Source organism: Poecilia reticulata, linkage group LG5 (assembly GCF_000633615.1).
Source record: "Poecilia reticulata strain Guanapo linkage group LG5, Guppy_female_1.0+MT, whole genome shotgun sequence".
Classification (NCBI taxonomy): domain Eukaryota; kingdom Metazoa; phylum Chordata; class Actinopteri; order Cyprinodontiformes; family Poeciliidae; genus Poecilia; species Poecilia reticulata.
Genome location: NC_024335.1, coordinates 21,584,367 through 21,601,358, shown reverse-complemented (window position 1 = coordinate 21,601,358; position 16,992 = coordinate 21,584,367). Strand labels below are relative to the sequence as shown.

At 37.4% G+C, this 16,992-nt stretch overlaps 1 protein-coding gene across 1 annotated transcript in view; it reads right to left on the bottom strand.

Annotated features, from left to right (window-relative positions):
- mapkapk2a (MAPK activated protein kinase 2a) overlaps window positions 1–11,585 on the bottom strand; it is a 29,821-nt gene extending 18,236 nt beyond the window's left edge. Inside the window, exon 1 of the mRNA XM_008409246.2 lies at window positions 10,813–11,585. Coding sequence (XP_008407468.1) covers window positions 10,813–11,025 — 213 coding nt within the window. The 5' untranslated portion in view covers window positions 11,026–11,585. The remainder of the gene's footprint in view (window positions 1–10,812) is intronic.
- Between the last annotated feature and the right edge of the window lie 5,407 nt (window positions 11,586–16,992).

Below are 16,992 nucleotides of genomic sequence, written 5' to 3'. Positions count from 1 at the left end.
CTCCCAGCTGCTCAAAACGAGGCTCCCTTAGCCAGTGTCCTAACGGAGGAGGAAGTGAGAGTCTACATCATCTCCATGATACGGATGTGTTGTTTTAGAGCCAACGCTGTAACACTTTCTGTCGTCTCACTTCCTGATACAGAACGAAAGCTCCTAATGGGAAAGAGAGTGGGCGTTATTGAGTCTTTGAAGATCAAATGCAAGGTTGTGCAGGATAAGGATAACTAGAAACAATAGATAATGCTGTTGATGGAAGTGAAACAGAGAATAAAAGGTACCAGATATAATTCTGACCCAAACAATCTCCACCCCCCGATCTGGTCGGACCTCACTAACTCGGCCCTTTGGTGACCTCATGATTCAGGGCGTGGACCGTGTTTTGTCACCAATATCTGTGAACTATATCAGTGAACCACACATGGGTCACTTGTACAAATTAAAAGCATGTGTGTTAAATGTTGAACTGCTGACCTGACTCAGACTGTAGACGTAGTGCTCATGTGCAAATACCGAGCACAGACAACATAAAAGGAAAAATAAAAAGCCTTCCACCTCCCTTTGATCAGTAATTCATTATTTCCTACTTAGACAGCACTAAAATGATTGCATAACAGACGTCACATAAATCTGTCGTCCTCACAGAGTTACTATCTGCTTAATCACAGCAGTCATTTCAGGTATCTCAATAATTTGAGGCATTCCTTGTGAGATAAAGGACAGCACCAAGCAGGTCAATCCATTTCCATTGTGCACTTTCCAAAAAATTATTTTATTTGTTGAGTTTTGTGGAAATGTTTAAAACAAAAGCAACATGCCACAACTTTTTTCTTGCAATAAAATTTAAGTGGAAACTAAAAAAAGCCTCCCTTGGGTATTAAAAAAAAAACAAACGAAGATGTTCTGCTAAAACTACTGAAAAGTTTTGGCACCTATACTTAATGCATGCCATATAATGATTAAAATTTAATAAAAAGTTAGATTAAAAACTTATCAAGTCAAGATCTCACTATTTTCTCTCTTTCTCCACTTCTAGTTTTACGACTGAACTACTTCAGTTAAATATTGAGGTGAGGGTTAGACTTCCTGAAAAAACAAGTTTCAAGTTAGTTTCACTATTGGTCGCTTTGGCTACCATTCATAACAGAGCAGCAAGACTGGTTATTGGTTAAATGGCCTTTACAAAATGCTTCCTTTTACCGTTGGCACCATTCAGCACAATTTAACCACATTGCTTCCGTATGGGGAACTAATCCCAAGTAGCAAATAACATGCAGAGAAGGGCTTGCTAAAGAATACAAGCATAAAGTTTTGCTCTAGAAGTTGCGTTCATTATATAAGAGTTGTGTTTTGGTCTTTTTCTTTTTCTTTTTTTTTTTTATAGTACAACCATTGCATCAGCTTGGAAATTACTCGGCCACACAACCCGTTAGCAAGTTTCTTATCCATCTATCAAACCACATCCTTACAATCGCACGTCCGCCCACATAGAAAGTGGTGGTCTGCGCAGGTGTGCGAGTGGCTCCTCTAGAAGTCACACATATGATAAATCCAGATTCTAATACAAGCATGGCCTCAGTTTGGACTAATAAGAGTTACTAATTGTCTACAATCAACTGGCATTCACAATTCCTATTAGTAAGGTTTATGTAGGTCTGTGAAAGTGTCACTGGTATTCTTCTTGTGCATCATGTAGTTTTTGCAAATCTGAACAAGAGGCTTCAAAGAATACAGTAGCAATTCCTTGCTACCGTGACAATTCCTGATGTGTCACTTTCCTGACACATCAGGAAAGTGATGCGTCAGGATCATATAAAAGTGACACATTTATATGTAAAACAGAAAAAGAAATGTATTCTTTTTCAACTCCCACCGTTAGTTTTCAAGGATGGGAGTTGAAAAGTAAAGGGTTAGTTACAAAAGGCAGAGCGGCCTCAAGCACCAGCTTCACATTTCAAATAAAATGAAGATTAAACACTTGGGACAGGGAAAATAAAATTAGGAAAAAATGAATCATCCTGAATTCCAAACTTTGGTGTCAAGAAGAAAACTACATCTGCTGACCTGGTTTAACTTAAAAAACGAAGTGGTGTTTATCAGATTTTACAAATCCGTCAATCTAACCTCAAGATGGAAAAGTTTGTGAAAACCTAACACCGAAAATAAAAACCATACTCGAATGCAAATTACACAAACCCTAAAGTTTAAAGGCAGTGTTGTTTTTACCGTCAGTAAGCATTGACTAAATCTTGTTTCTAACAGAAAACGATTTAAAGGGAATCGTGTCAATAATGAATAGCACAAAAAAAAAAAAAAAAAAAAAAGGTGTTGATGATAATAACTTGAAGAACCATTAAGGAAAAATACCTCGTTCTCCCAAACTATGAATGTTTTATGACCAAAAGACGGGGATTTCCCCCTTTAGGGACAGAAAAAATTGAAATGTCAGATTATTAAAGATAAATGGAGTTACGATTTTACACATATGAAAAAACAGAGGTGAAAAACTGTTCGGAGGGCTGACATAGCACCTCCACCTCTGGAGATTTTTCCTCTTTTTGTGAGTGATATATTGCCACAGTTACTTCACTGTAATCATGTTAATGTTTAATCAGACAACAGTGTGAATTCAGATAGATTTATTATCCATGGACGTTGTTATGACTGCCAAGTCCTCATAAAACAGTGTCTAGGTAAAATCAGTTCTACCATGTTTCAAAAGGCTTAGTGGTCATAAATTTAAACAGCCTAATATTCAGTTCCTCTTTTTTACACCGGCTTACCATGTTTACCTGCAGTGACGCTTAAAAGCATACGCAACCGTGTTCAAATGCCAGTTTTGCTGTGATGTAAAAAATATCGGAAGAGACTTATCATTTTAACCTTTCCACATGTGATATTTATGCTGTACTACTTTATGTAAAAAAAATTTTAAAAAACAACAACTATGAAGCTACAAAAACCTGGATGACTAAATTTGAACAGACTTAAAACTAAACTAAACTTTGACTCAGATTCAGCATTTAATCTTCTTTAGTTCAACTGTATCAAATTGAGTTAAAATGGAATAATATTCAGATGACCTAAGGTTTACCTGATATTTTCCAGCTGGCATTTTGTTACATTGGATCAGTGAGATTACAAGACATCAAGTCAAAAGAAGGGCCAGCTTGGTGCTAACCAGTCACCTCTAATGGGAGAAATAACACTAGAAATATATTTAAAAGAAAAAAAAAAGATGAGCCAGAAACTGGCGATGAAGGCTTCAACATTCAACAGCAACATTGGAGGAATTGCAAAACTTTCCAACAAGTGTTATTTTTCTTCATGTGATAACAGGCTGCTGTATTCTCCATGTGTCCACAATAAGAAACAAAGTTGCAATGCAGGATTCTTCTATTCCAGAGAAAAACACCCAGACCTGGTTAAAATCTCCCAAAACCTTGTAGCTTTTATGATCTCATAAAAGCAAAGTTGAACTTTTGAACCAGAAGCTGTGTTATTTGTCAAATCAATAGTGCTGTGCATTACTGAAGCACATCATATAGACACTGAAACATGGAGGTGGCCTAATCAAGTCTGGAGTTTTTTAATTAAAGATTGTCAAGGTGGGAAAAGTCACTGATATTTCCAAATACCAATAGGGTTCAACACCAAAACATCAAAAGTCTGCAAACAAGCTGAAGATGAAAATAGATTTGCTTTTTCAGCATTACAATAAGTCCAAGTTGTTTTCCAAAATAACAGAAGATGGAACTCAACGGTTTAAAATTGCCTATTTAGGAATAAGAACCTATTCTGTGGGATCACCAGAAGATGGCTTTGGACAAGAAATGTCCCCACAATCCCAATCTGATCTGTTGAACCATTTAAAGGTGAAGTGGGAAAATATTAACAAGTTGCGGGATCCCAATACACTCACCACAAAAGGTTGGATGCTAAATTTGAGTCAAAAGATGCTCAATAAAAGGATTAGTTTAAAGGTCGATTCACCAATACAACTCGATTTTTGACCCTTTATCACACCTTTAAAAATTTTTAGGTTTCAGTTAAATTGTACAGGATAAACGTCAGAAGGCTGCACTTGGCTCATTTTACATCACAAAAACCAGACCTTTTAAAAGGAGTGTGTACACGTTGGTAGAAAACTATAAGGAGTGACTTTCACAACTTTTAAATGTGTTGGACATAAATTGTAACAATTGTAGTCACTGTTGGGTTGGTCTCTCTGCATGGTTTGTCTTTGTGTTGTCCTCCAACACTGTTTTTCAACCACTGTTCCGCAGCACACTAGGGTGCCATGAGTGATCGTCAGGGGTGCCGTGGAAATTACCCAATACCTACCGTATTTTCCGCTGCTACTTTTTTCCTACACTTTGAACATGCGGCTTTTCTGTGTATTTTTCTTAGAGATATTGACATTTTGTACGACTCTTCATATTGTAACAGTGAATATGAAGTGAAATCTTTCCCAAATATTATTGCTTCTTTCAGAATAAGAATTATTTTCTGTATTCCGGCTAAAAGAATGCTTGTGGATTAGTTTGTAAAACACTTTGAAGTTTTCTACAACTTTAAATTTAAGACCACATTGTTGTGGTACTGCTCAGTTGTATTTTTGAAGTTAAGTGCACGTTAAGTGCAATTTGAAATAAATGTAAAATATGATAAAAATACATTTTTGTGTTTGATTCCTATTCAAGACACTTTGATAAGAATGACTATATATGTAATATAGGCGGCTACAGAGTATCTTTGCTTACATTTTTGGTTGGTGGTGTGCCTTGTGATTTTTTCAATTAAAACAATGTACCTTAGCTCAAAAAAGGTTGAAAAACACTGTTCTAACAGACTAGGGACCTGTAAACGGTGAACCGCGTCTCTAACTACAAGAGACGGGCGGCAGCCCCTCTCTCAATCCCATGTGAACCAGCAGGTATAGACGCTAGATTGAAGGTTGTTTTCCTAGCCGTTTATTTCAGGCAGCCCAGTCACACCCCATTCCCCTCCTGCTGCCCTCCCATGTATTTACATTTTACCCCTGAAGAGTCGTCACACCGCATAGCTTCTCAGCTCAATCTAACACCATGTTCTTTCCAAATACTTCTAGATCCCTTCTCCATAGCTCTGGTAAACAGATAAGGCCCAAACAGTACGACAGAGTCCCGCTGCATGGCATGTTAAACCAGCCCAGGTTATACAAACACCAACAGTAAATGCGTCAGCTGCACTCGTAGGTTTTCATTATGCATCACATCAAAGATCCATAAAGCCAGGGCTTAATGTGGAACAACCCTGTTACCTTTTATTTGGGTTTTTATGGTCTAATGTAAACAGCTTAAATACTAAAATATTTAATTAAACTCAAGTTTTAAATGATAAAGCTGAATATTTTCACTGTTTTTGGTGGTTATTTAAAAGAAAAATCTGGAACAAAATGTATGGAGGAATAATGAAAAAGTCACATTTCCTTGTAATAAAAACACAACCAACAAGTGAAACAAGAACATTAGTATGGATAATATATTTAACTTTTAATTACTTTTTGTATTAAATAGCAAAGGAAAAAAATCCCACTTTTAAATTTAGTAAAATGTAAAAAATGTAATGTAAGGTAGATATATCGATATCGTTGCTAATCTGAAGCTTTGATGCTTCTTTCCCAAAAAATCTGAATCAAAAATAAATTGTGGTTGTTTTAATATTTTAGAGGAGCCGAAATGATGACTAAAATTTCGACTGAAGAAAATGAATATACAAAATGGATTTGAAATCTTCTTTTTAATGTTTGACCATTATTTTTTCACGATAAAATGCAGTATTCTTCATTCCTGGTGTTTCCTGAAGTCCAAATTTAATACATGTCGAATTTTTAACAAAAAGGGTCCAATATTATGAAGTATATATTTTAGAAACTAATTACTTTCATCTTTATGCCAATATAAGGGCTAGGGATATATAAGACAGCAACATTTGTTTTACTGATCCTTTTTAATTTAGTCAAATTAAGTCTATCGTCCACATAAAAGAAACTGGTTTTCAATTGGTTTAGGATTTTTGTTGTTTTTTTTGTTTGTTTGTTTTTCACTTTACGACAACATTTTGCAGAGCTTCAGACATCTAAAAACATTTCCGTAACAAGGACGCATTACGGGCAGACCAATCAACACAGGAAGCATGTATAAGGTCAATCAAAAAGTTATTGATTTTTAGAGAGGCTATATTAGGTGCGATACAGTAGAAGGCCATAAATTATTAAGTTTAAAGGAAACGTCAGTCTGCCAAACATTTGCCGGTAATAAGGTTTAGACGCAAGTGACTAAATAAGAAGTTTCCATCATAGTGTGTGAGGTTTATTAAACCTAAGAGAATGTCCATATAACCAGATTTTTTCCAGATAAAAAGATTGCATTATTCTGCAAAACCAGAACAATATGTAGTCCAAGAAATGCACATGCTGCATCAATATAACGTCACCATGTTAAATTTACAGGTACTTGATCCTGGACTCTCAATGAACACAATGGATTAGACCTGACTGAGTTAGCACAAAAAAAGCAACATTTTGCAAAGTATTTCACAGCATGACACACTGCCGTCGAGACATTTTTTTTGTCACCTTTGAGTTTTCATACATTATCACAACCACAAACAGAAACTAAAAATATTAGAGAGACAAGTCTGATGTCTCTGTACACTTACACATGCATGACTCTTCTGGTGTGTGTTACTTATGAGAATTTATGCGAGCCGATAAAAACGCAGCAGCATTCCTCATGTGCTCTTGCCTTACACGTTTCATCCCTTCATGCAGTTTTTGGGTAATGCAGAGTTTAGAAATGAAAGAACTGGGTCAATTCTGTTTTTTTTTTCCCTATGCTGTCTGGACACCATGATAGGGAATAACACCCACTTCACTGTCTGAATATTTATAATATTCTATCATGCACAGCCCCCCGCTTCCCTGAGGAACACTTGGGTTGCATCAGAAACAAAAAATTATTAAATAGTTATATTTTTACATTCTGTTTGATGTGAACATTGTTAAATGTTCGTATCTTTATGACCTTATTTGGTGACTGTCCAAACACGTCGCAGCTGGATTGTGTAGGTCACTGGAAACTCTCTTTATGAGCCAAGTTTCAAAATATACCTGTGCGTCTAGGAATAAAAACCAGAGTTTCACAGAGAGCCATTCCTTCTATAAACTGCATTATCAATCAAATTTTCCATCACTGGGACTGATGCAATCTCTCAAATCAGGTATCTGTTTCTTGTTTGGTTGCTTTTTTTTGGTTCTTTTTCCAGTGAGCAGAACCAGTGTCATCAGGCAGAGATGTGATATATGCAACATCTGTGAAATGACTAGTAAGCGTGGCCACAACACTATGAAGCGGCTAATAATAATAAACTGTATTTAAAAAAGGGACAACACAACTCAAACATAAATATTAGTATTTGATGCACTGTATTCAGTTTTTATTTTAACATGATAGACAATAAGATTCCTTAATTCAAAAGGTCTAAAGTAGCAGATAATTTTTTTCCCCTTTTGCAAACCTTTTCTAAACATTACGGCCCATTACTGTCAAACCATCATGGGAAAGCACATTTATGTGTAAAGGGACTGAAATGGAGACTAAGGCAGCCGTCATTCAAATAGTTTGGTGTTTGGAATAAAAGCTCAGTTTTTAAGTTCTGCTTCCTCCTGTGTCTTCAATGCCAACTTTCAACTTGCACTGTAATGGTGTTATTTTTTTTATAAAATGCACAACTGAGATTTTGAAGTAAAATATTGAGTTCATACAGATAATACATCCAGAGTTTAACGATTTTTAACATGCATTGAAATTATAAATCAGAACCTGCCATGTTTTTATTGTATTTTTCTTCATTTAGCAAGTAGGTTATTAGTGACCCAACTAATCTACTCTTGAGAATTCACTAGAGGTTTCCCGATCGATCGGCCGATTTCTTTGAAAAAGTGTTATGATAGGTGATCACCGTCTCTTGTTGCCGATCACCAAAACCAATCACATTTATCTCACTTTGCAGCGCGACAACAAATCTTGTCGTGTGAAACTTTAACGCTCTGAGTGAATGGGGAAGTTTGCATGTTGCGGCAGGAAATTACCTCGGAGGTGAAGCACCTCAAAATGCATCAACACAACAAATAATATGCATTTAAAAAAAAACAAGCACTTGACGGAGTTTGGCTACATCGAGGTTCAGTGTAGGAGAACATCCGGAGCGGATAGCAGGTAAAGCAGCGCAACACTCAACAGGATTAGCATCACGGTCAGAAAGCTAAACAACTAACCCGAAAAATTATTCAAGTCTTCAAGTTGGCGGTGAAAGACGCTGGTTCTGCTCTCGCTCTTGGACCGCGCTACTGGTAGTGATATTTCAGACGTAGCGTTACTCAACCTCCACCCATAGTGAACTCTCACACCGAACGTCTACTTAAAGCTGCAGAATGTAACTTTAAAAAAAGAAAGAAAATATTTTATGTCAAGTATGTCTAAATTAGGTCAATTTATTGCCAGATAATTTTTCCATTTTGCCAGATAACATGGTATAATTTCTACCTAAAGTGAAAAATCAACAGCCAGTCCAGGCAATCGGCAGTGATCAGTGATCGGCAGAGATCAGCCTCATGGATGATCGGTATTGGAATCGGCAGCAAAAATCCTGATCGGAGCATCACTAGAATTTACATTTAAAATCCCATAAACAGCAGATTACACAAAACTTAGTACTTACAATGGGCAACTAAAAATATTATGTTGAAATAATTGAGGAAAACGCTACTCTGATGCTACTGATCTCTACAAGATCAGCAGAGAGACCTACATAAATCTTAATAATAGGAATTTATCTTGTTTAACACAAAAGAGAAGTTATGATCAGGGTTTCCCCAGAGTGTGACTAATTTGGAGATTTTAACACATAAACAAAAGTCACACAGTGCGCCTCAGTGCAGCCCAGAAAAAGTTCATTCATCCTTATAGATCTTTGCCAAATGTGGACATGCATCAGTCTAGTGTGAGTTTATCTGTAAAGGCGTCTGCCCCTCATTAATCATTGATCAAGACAGAAAGTGATCTTCAGGCGTTGAACCTAATGCAGCGCATCACATTGCATGGGTTTTGATTCTTATCACCATTTAACTCAAATATGTGCAGCTCAGTAAGCAAGTGTCAACATTTCAAGGTGAGCTGAGGAAGAACCTGTTCTGAATCGATTCCTCAACAGCGCTGGAATGGTAATTATGTTCAAGCATAAACATGACACAATAAAACGTCAATCCTATGACGTTTAATTCACAGATATCTACTCTATCACCAGGTTAGTAATCAGAGCTAGTCATGGCACGTTTCCAGCCACCAACATGACATTTCAGCAGGATGCAGTTGCTGACGCTTGTCGATGATGTGCTTTTAAAAAAATGCATTTAGACCTGTAGTGTAGAAATGAGTCAGTAAATAAGCTGGTGGAACTCTAAGATCCGATTCTTTTCCAAATTAGTGAAAATACTATAAACAAGCATCACCAACATCAGCACTTCAGTTACCCGTTGCCAAGAGTTTCGGAGTCAGGGAGGTGATTAGAAGTAAAGTCAGGGGAAGTACAGAGATGTGAGAAGATATGTGAAACTGCGTTTTAATCATCACCAGCTCAGTTGGCACAGCAAGGCTACTTTGTTTCATCCTTTTCAGTTTTAAGTTTCTGTGATGGAACACCATTAATTTATGTTAGAAGGGATTAATTTAGGTATCTTGAGAAATTCTGGTCGTGTATTTGCAGAGGTCATTGAATAATACTTTGACAACTGAAAATGTTCACACAGGCTGAAAATGTTCACTTAGGCTTGCTTAAAAATATTTGCAAAACTCTGTTGTGCGACTGTGACTGGAAGCAGCTCCAACAATGTGATTATATATTATATATAAAATATTCTAGTATTTCCTTCTTACATTTAGGGTCTCTGCAGGTCTTCAGATTCACTCCAGGACACAGATTACTTAATAAAATAAATATATTTTACTTAGTACTTAAATACAAATGTTATTTAAATGTATACGTTTGTTTTTCAGCTATTAGATGTTCTTTTGCATCTGGGTTTCCTTACATCAGCACCTTCCTATAGTATAAAGTAAACTTTAGATCACTTTATGTTACTGATGAAAGGTTTGGCCAACTATTGAAAACTATCCTGTGAAATCCAACCATGGTAGAGGTTGGTAACAAGAGTGTTTGGGTTTTAATTCAATTTTAAACCAGTAATTGTTTTGCATGTTTATGGGCAAGGCTAAATGCCTGGTGATAAATTTATTTCGACAGCAGCAATTGCTTTCCTGCATCACAGAGCTAGTAGTTTCGTCACAACACAATGCCACCCAAATTCCACAACCAGTTTCAAATCACTGAAAACAAAATACAGCAGCCAGTGAATGAATGAAGTTATGCATTTAACTCACTGATACATCCATTGGAGGGGCCTCTTGTGGAAAATGAAATATTTGGGGGGCTGGAAATTATATTTTTAAGGCCTTAGAGAAAAGCAAAATATTATGGCTCGTATTAAACTAAGTTTGAGACGTTCAACAACAGTATCGCCCGGTGAAAAGCTGAAAAAACAAAAGCAAACATGCAGTGCGAACATATATCCATATCAGTGTTGGTAGGCAAAAAAATAGATCTGTCTTTGTTTTTATTAATGATTTCACACTAACTAGATTATCTATAATGGCGGTTCAAGTGGTGTCAACTACAGTATTTAACTGGGTGACATATCGGACCACTGTGGCTCACCTTTAACGCATATTTGTCACCGGTCTTCCTCTGGAAGATTTCCACCACCTTGCCATTGATCCCCAGTCCCAGCACCTGGCCGGTGATCTTGTACTCGTCTGTTATGGCGTTCTTCTTGATCTGTAGGTGGGGTCTGGCGTTGAAGTGGCCCGTGGGGTTCTGCTGGCCCGCCGGGTTCGGAAACAGTGGTTGGTTCTGAGCGTTAGACAGCATAATGTCCACAGTCTTGTCTGACTGAGCTGGAGGGATAACTTAGCCGTCCTTTCTCGACAATTCCGCGCCGTCGTTCTCCTTTTTTGACCAGAAATTGAGTCTTCCTGACTTCGCTGGCTTCTGACAGACTAAAAACGATGAAAAAATAAGACCCAAAGTCTAGCAGCGAATAATTCTGATGCTAGGATTGAGAAAAGACCCTCAGTTAGCCGATAAATGCTAAATTAGACAGTTGTTAGCATGCTAGCGCGAGTCTATTCTGTGATCTATGAGTGTCGGCTAACAAGTGAGCTATAGGTTAGCTTATCCATCTCCGGTGGTATCCGCCTTCCACCGGTTCCTCAAAAAAACGCTGGAGGAACTTCTCTAAAACATCCGATAAGTTAGCTACAATGTTTGGTTTCACTATGGACAAATCTCGAAATCTAAAAAATGAAAATAAAAACGACAGAAACCAATGGAGAAAGGACAAATAAACAGAGAAAGTCCGACACCCAATGCTTCGTCAAACACACTTCACTTTTCAGTGGACAGGCAGCCAGCAGGTTTTACTCCTCACGTCATAGCTGTGTTTTTTTTCGGCTCTTAAAGGAGAAGTACGACAGAGGAAACGACAATATTTAGAGCCAGTTACCAGCTATTTAAAACCAGAAAAAGTAAAGCGAGTCTTTTTCTATATGTCTTGTTTGTGTATCGTGGTATTCTTTGTAAATTGGTCTTTATTTCGTCGCTGTATTGTCTAAAGGAAGAGACCCTCTAACAAAAAATGGTACCAACGAGGGGTGGGGGGACAAAAATAGACGCACTAATCTCTGACCAGAGGCCTGCAGGTTACCTCAAGGTTAGGGCTCTTTTCTAATAATTCAGACTGCTGTTTCAAAGGAGACAGAAGTCCAGCCATTTACAGGTCCATCTCAATAAATTGTTGGAATAATTCTGCTAAAAAAGTTACATGTGTACACGTTATATAATGGACATAAGTATTTCAACTCTCTATTTCCCTTAAGCTCAATGATTATGGATCATAAAGGGACAAAAAATTCTCAATGTGAAATGTTCTGCTGTGGTGTACACAATCTGGAGAAAGACTATCTGTTTGACAGTTGTCCAACAGAAAGTTGAGTCACATGAGGGTATTGCTTAAGAAGCTGACTGCCCACGACGGCTTTGTATGAGCATATTACAGAAATGTTTTGTGGAGGAACCCTCTTTGGCACAGGTGTCAAACTCCAGTCCTCAAGGGTCGCTGTCCTGCAACTTTTCGATGTGCCTCTGCTGCACCACACCTGAATAGAATAATTAGGTCATTAGCAAGGCTCTGGAGAACTTATCTACACAACGAGGAGGTAATTAAGCCATTTCATTCCAGTGTTTTGTAGCTGTGGCACATCTAAAAACTGCAGGACAGCTGCCCTTGAGGACTGGAGTTTGACACCCCTGCTCTATGGCATGACCTTTTATTTTTTGGGGAAAAAATGTTTTTCTGCATTCTTTGGGAGCTTGGTGGCCCTTAATTTCATATCAATCATAAAATTGGACCCTGAAAAATCTTCCTGAATTACTAAAATGAGCATTTGCGTGTTTTGTACGTGTGTAATGTTTGGCAGAGTTAGAATCACTAAGGATGTTGAAATCAGTCTTTTTCCCTACTATATGTTAAACATCAGGAAGGAATTGCTTGCTGATGTGAAAAAGAGTGTATATCACATTTTTGGCACTTGATTATTGGCGCATTTGGGACTCACCATCTGTTTATCTGATTATCTATGGGTTGTAGCAACCAGATTCACATCAGTGACTATAGTTAGGGGTGCAGGTTCTTTTTTTTAAGAGTTTGTAGTTCTGATTATTTTGGTAGAATTTGAGCCAAACAAAGGATAACATTTCCACCAGCTCCCATATCTGGTAGATCTGGTGGTGGCACGGCTCGCCCTGTGTAGATATTCAAGTTGTCCGGAACACCTTATACACCAGCCATATGAAGTACCCCGCAGACCCATATTTTTGGGTTTGGCATGTATTGCTTCAGTCTTTGCCTGCCTTGGAATATGGCCATTTGTTCATTGATGACCAGTTCATCACCCTTAGGGACTGAAGTTAGTTTTGAGGATAAACAAACAATAAAATAATGGTTATACAGTGGATCCTCATGTTTTTATCGGGAATGACCCCAGCTTATGTGCACCTTTTGTCCGTGAAATGATCTTGCATCCATCTCCTGTTGCTGTTAGTCAATAATAAAGTTTAAAAAAAATTGGCTGTGATAATTATTCTGTAACCAACTGCATATCAATGCACTAGAATAATATTGTCTGAACAATAGGGCCCTAACTGTGCAATGTTTCTCTGACGCAACAAACAAAAAAAAAAACACAGTTTTAGCATACACATTTAAAAAAAAGTTGTCTTGAAATGATCTACAATGCTTCTTTACATACTCACAGACAAGGAAATATTTTTAGTTAGACTTACCCAAAATTTAAACATGAAGTAGAAGGCAAGGTGCAGCATGCAACTCTGCTTCGTAAAAAGGACCGCTCCTCTTCTAAGTAAAAGGTCACATAAACCTCAGTACCTCTTTTATTTGGACAAAAATATGTCTGGTGGTACTTTAAATCATCCCCCCACCCCTCAAAAAAAATAAAATAAAGGAGCAACGTGAGGTAGAGATATGTGGTTTGTTGCCTGAGGGCAACGCCGTGCCACAGAGGGTTGCAGAAATGTTTGGTGGAGGGAAAACCAGCTGGAAAGAAATGTAACCCTCGAGAGGATTATAAAGCAAGAGGTTAGGGAAGATTAGAAAAAGGCCGTTTGTCACTGGCTCTACTCTACACAGCCCGCTTTTTTACTGGTTTTTCCAGCCTGACAACTGCTTTTTTGGTTCTTACTCAGGAGCAGGACCCATTAGAGCTGAGCAGAGCAGAAAGGTGACATGAACAGACTGCTGTTCACTGATTGGCCATGAGGCGAGACAAAATCCAGAGGTTTTCACTGAAGTAGCGTTAATGGAAGTTAATAAAACTCAAGAGTGACTATAGTAATATTTAGAACCACAAAGCAAGAAGCGAGTAAAACCAAAGTATTTTACTTTTTAAAATTCAGCATTTTGGATTACACACCATTAATTAATCAGCTTCTTAGACCCACATACTTTTCTCCTAAAACATACAAAACACCACCACCATGAAATGGCTCATGTCATAGTCCTAAGAGAAAAAAGGGTCCCTAACATAAATCCTCCTGCAAGGTTTTGTACTTTAAAGTCACAAGTTCTTAGGCACTTTGAAACAACATTGGGACCCAAATTAACTCAGTCTTGGGATTACCAAAACAATATTATACTGTATTTTTCGCAGGCATGGTGCAACGATCCTCCTCTAAGTAAGTTTGGCCGTTACTCCGTGTGCCAATGGATCACACCCTAATCCTCACCATTGTCCAACACAAAGCTTCCTCTTAAAGCCCAAAAATGTAACTTCTTCAGGCAAACATTGGCGCTTCACCAGACCAGACAGCAGCATCTCTCCTCTCTGCTTCTCCTGCCACACCGCTTTAAGGTATAAACCCTGAGGATTGTATTTAATCTGGGCTGGTCTGTGTTCTTATCGAAGTGGACAACATGTAGACAACTGACTGCTATTATAAAAAGGGTTTTGTATTCCATCAGCACACCCCTAATATGTAACCAAGTGGTATGATCCTGCTTAGTTATTACACTGATTGTGTGAACAAAAGGAAATTACTATAGCATTCAATTAATAAATGGAGTGAATGGGACTTTTTTAGCTGAGCAGGATTAGGTGAAAGCTCTCATATTAATAAAGAAAAACAACTCTAATCAGAATATAAAGGCTTTCTATTCTATTCTATTCTATTCTATTCTATTCTATTCTATTCTATTCTATTCTATAATTGTTCCAAATTCATACCCAAAAACAAAACATTCAAGAAACATATGTTATAGAGTTGCTGCCTGCTTCATTGTCCAGTTATAAAAAGCAGAATCACTTATAAAACATTAACAAACATAATAAAGTGCGCCTTAGAGTGTTACATTCCCTAATGTAATTAAGAGTTGTATCATCAGCTCTGTGTCAGTAGAAGTCATTAATTAGAACCCTTGTTTATTTATTTCCCTTCTAATTTCACCTCGATTTATTGTCACCCAAATGCAGTGCTGCCACTGACCACTAGATGGCAGGAGACCCCTTATTATTGCCTCAGGTTCGCAGAGTTAAACATGTTGAATGTCTCACAGGACAGCAGGCCAATATATCACATAAAGACAGACCAAAGAGTATTTTAATAAAGATAAAGATGACTGATATAAATTTTGTTTGTGGAGAAGACTTGGAGACTGTGTTTTGAAGAATCTCAGGTGATTTTCAGCCAATGTTGTTCATTACTGCGATGGATTAATGTATGTACTCTGACATACAATATAAAACATATTGTGTTTTATTTTGTTTTTGCAAATTAAAATCTGAAAATTGTGATGTGTGTTTGCATTCAGTCCCCTCTGCATCAATATCTTTTTGGAAACACTTTTTGCCCCAGTCTCAAGTCTTTCACAGGTTTTCTTCCATGACAGCCCTGTGTCTAGCTCCGCCCATCTTTCTATTGACTTTTGACCAGCTTCACGAGTCCTCCTGACAAAAATAAGCCCCAAACATGATTCTGCCACCACCATACGTCACCATAGAGTGGATGTGTTTTGGGACTATGTGGCATTTTATTTATGCATTTAATGAATCTGTTTTCCAGTTTTGCCATTCTCTTTCCATTTTTGGAAGAAAGACTGAACAACATAAAATGTCCAAAGCGTGTGGTGTAACCTAACGCTTCTTCTAGGTTCTCCGTAATTATATTTTGGTCAGTCAGTGCACAGAGAGCTAATACAAATACATGTCAAACTTTTCAGATTATTCCCCCCGCCCCACAATAAGGTACCACAATTTTGTGTTAATATAATTCTACAATTTTTTAATACACTAAGTGTGCTGATATCTGCATCATGCTGAAATACGCTCATCGCTGTTTCCACATGAGCCCAAAGAAGACTTTCACACAGCTAGTGCTGCCTCTTTATGTGCTTGATTCTCTCCATAACCTCGCACCTTTTGTTATATTTCCAGTTTTGGAGCTCTGCCACGTCTGCGACTGTTCTTATTTAATGGGTTAATTGTGTGAGTATGTAGGACAGTGACAGAGTTTGTGTAGGTCAGACAATGTTCTGCTAATTCTGATCATAATGCAAAAAATGTCCGGAACTCTAATTTCTCAACAATGCTTTGACTTGTGTGACAAAATAAACAAGGTTTCAAGACTGTGACGCTGAATGAAAGTGAACTGGGAGAGCAGGGCATACTGAAGTGGCAAAAACACCCTTAGAGTTAAGATCCAAATGAACGGGATTTAGAAAGACAGGATTGAACTCACACACTTCAGTCTAGTGCTTGGGTTTCTTTCCGAGGGTGGATTTTGGTCAAAAGTGGTCGAAAAGTAAGACTTGAATCATTTTTCAGTATGTGATTTTGAGATTTTTCAGGTTTAGAGCAATGAGATGTTATCAGATGTTCTAAAAGATGTGAGTTTCCCACAGATTTCTGCACTCAAAGTGGCAAAAACACCCTTAGAGTTAAGATCCAAATGAACTGAGTAGAATTTATTTTTTTGTACACCTTGCACTAAATATTTAGCAGAGAAGCAGTACCAATATTTTTGCTTGCTTTATTTTCTTAAATATGACTTTACTATAAAGTATAACAAACAGAGCTTTATCCTCAATGCCAAGCTTTCTGTAGGACCAGAAATGTTTATTATGTCATAATCCATCCTTACATTGCATGAGGACTCAGTTCAGTGTTGACTGAATTTGTATTTCAACAAGATTATTAAACTCAAAACGTTCTTATCCAGTATGATGTTCAGACTATTGTAAAAAAAAAAAAAAAAAAAAAAAAAAAG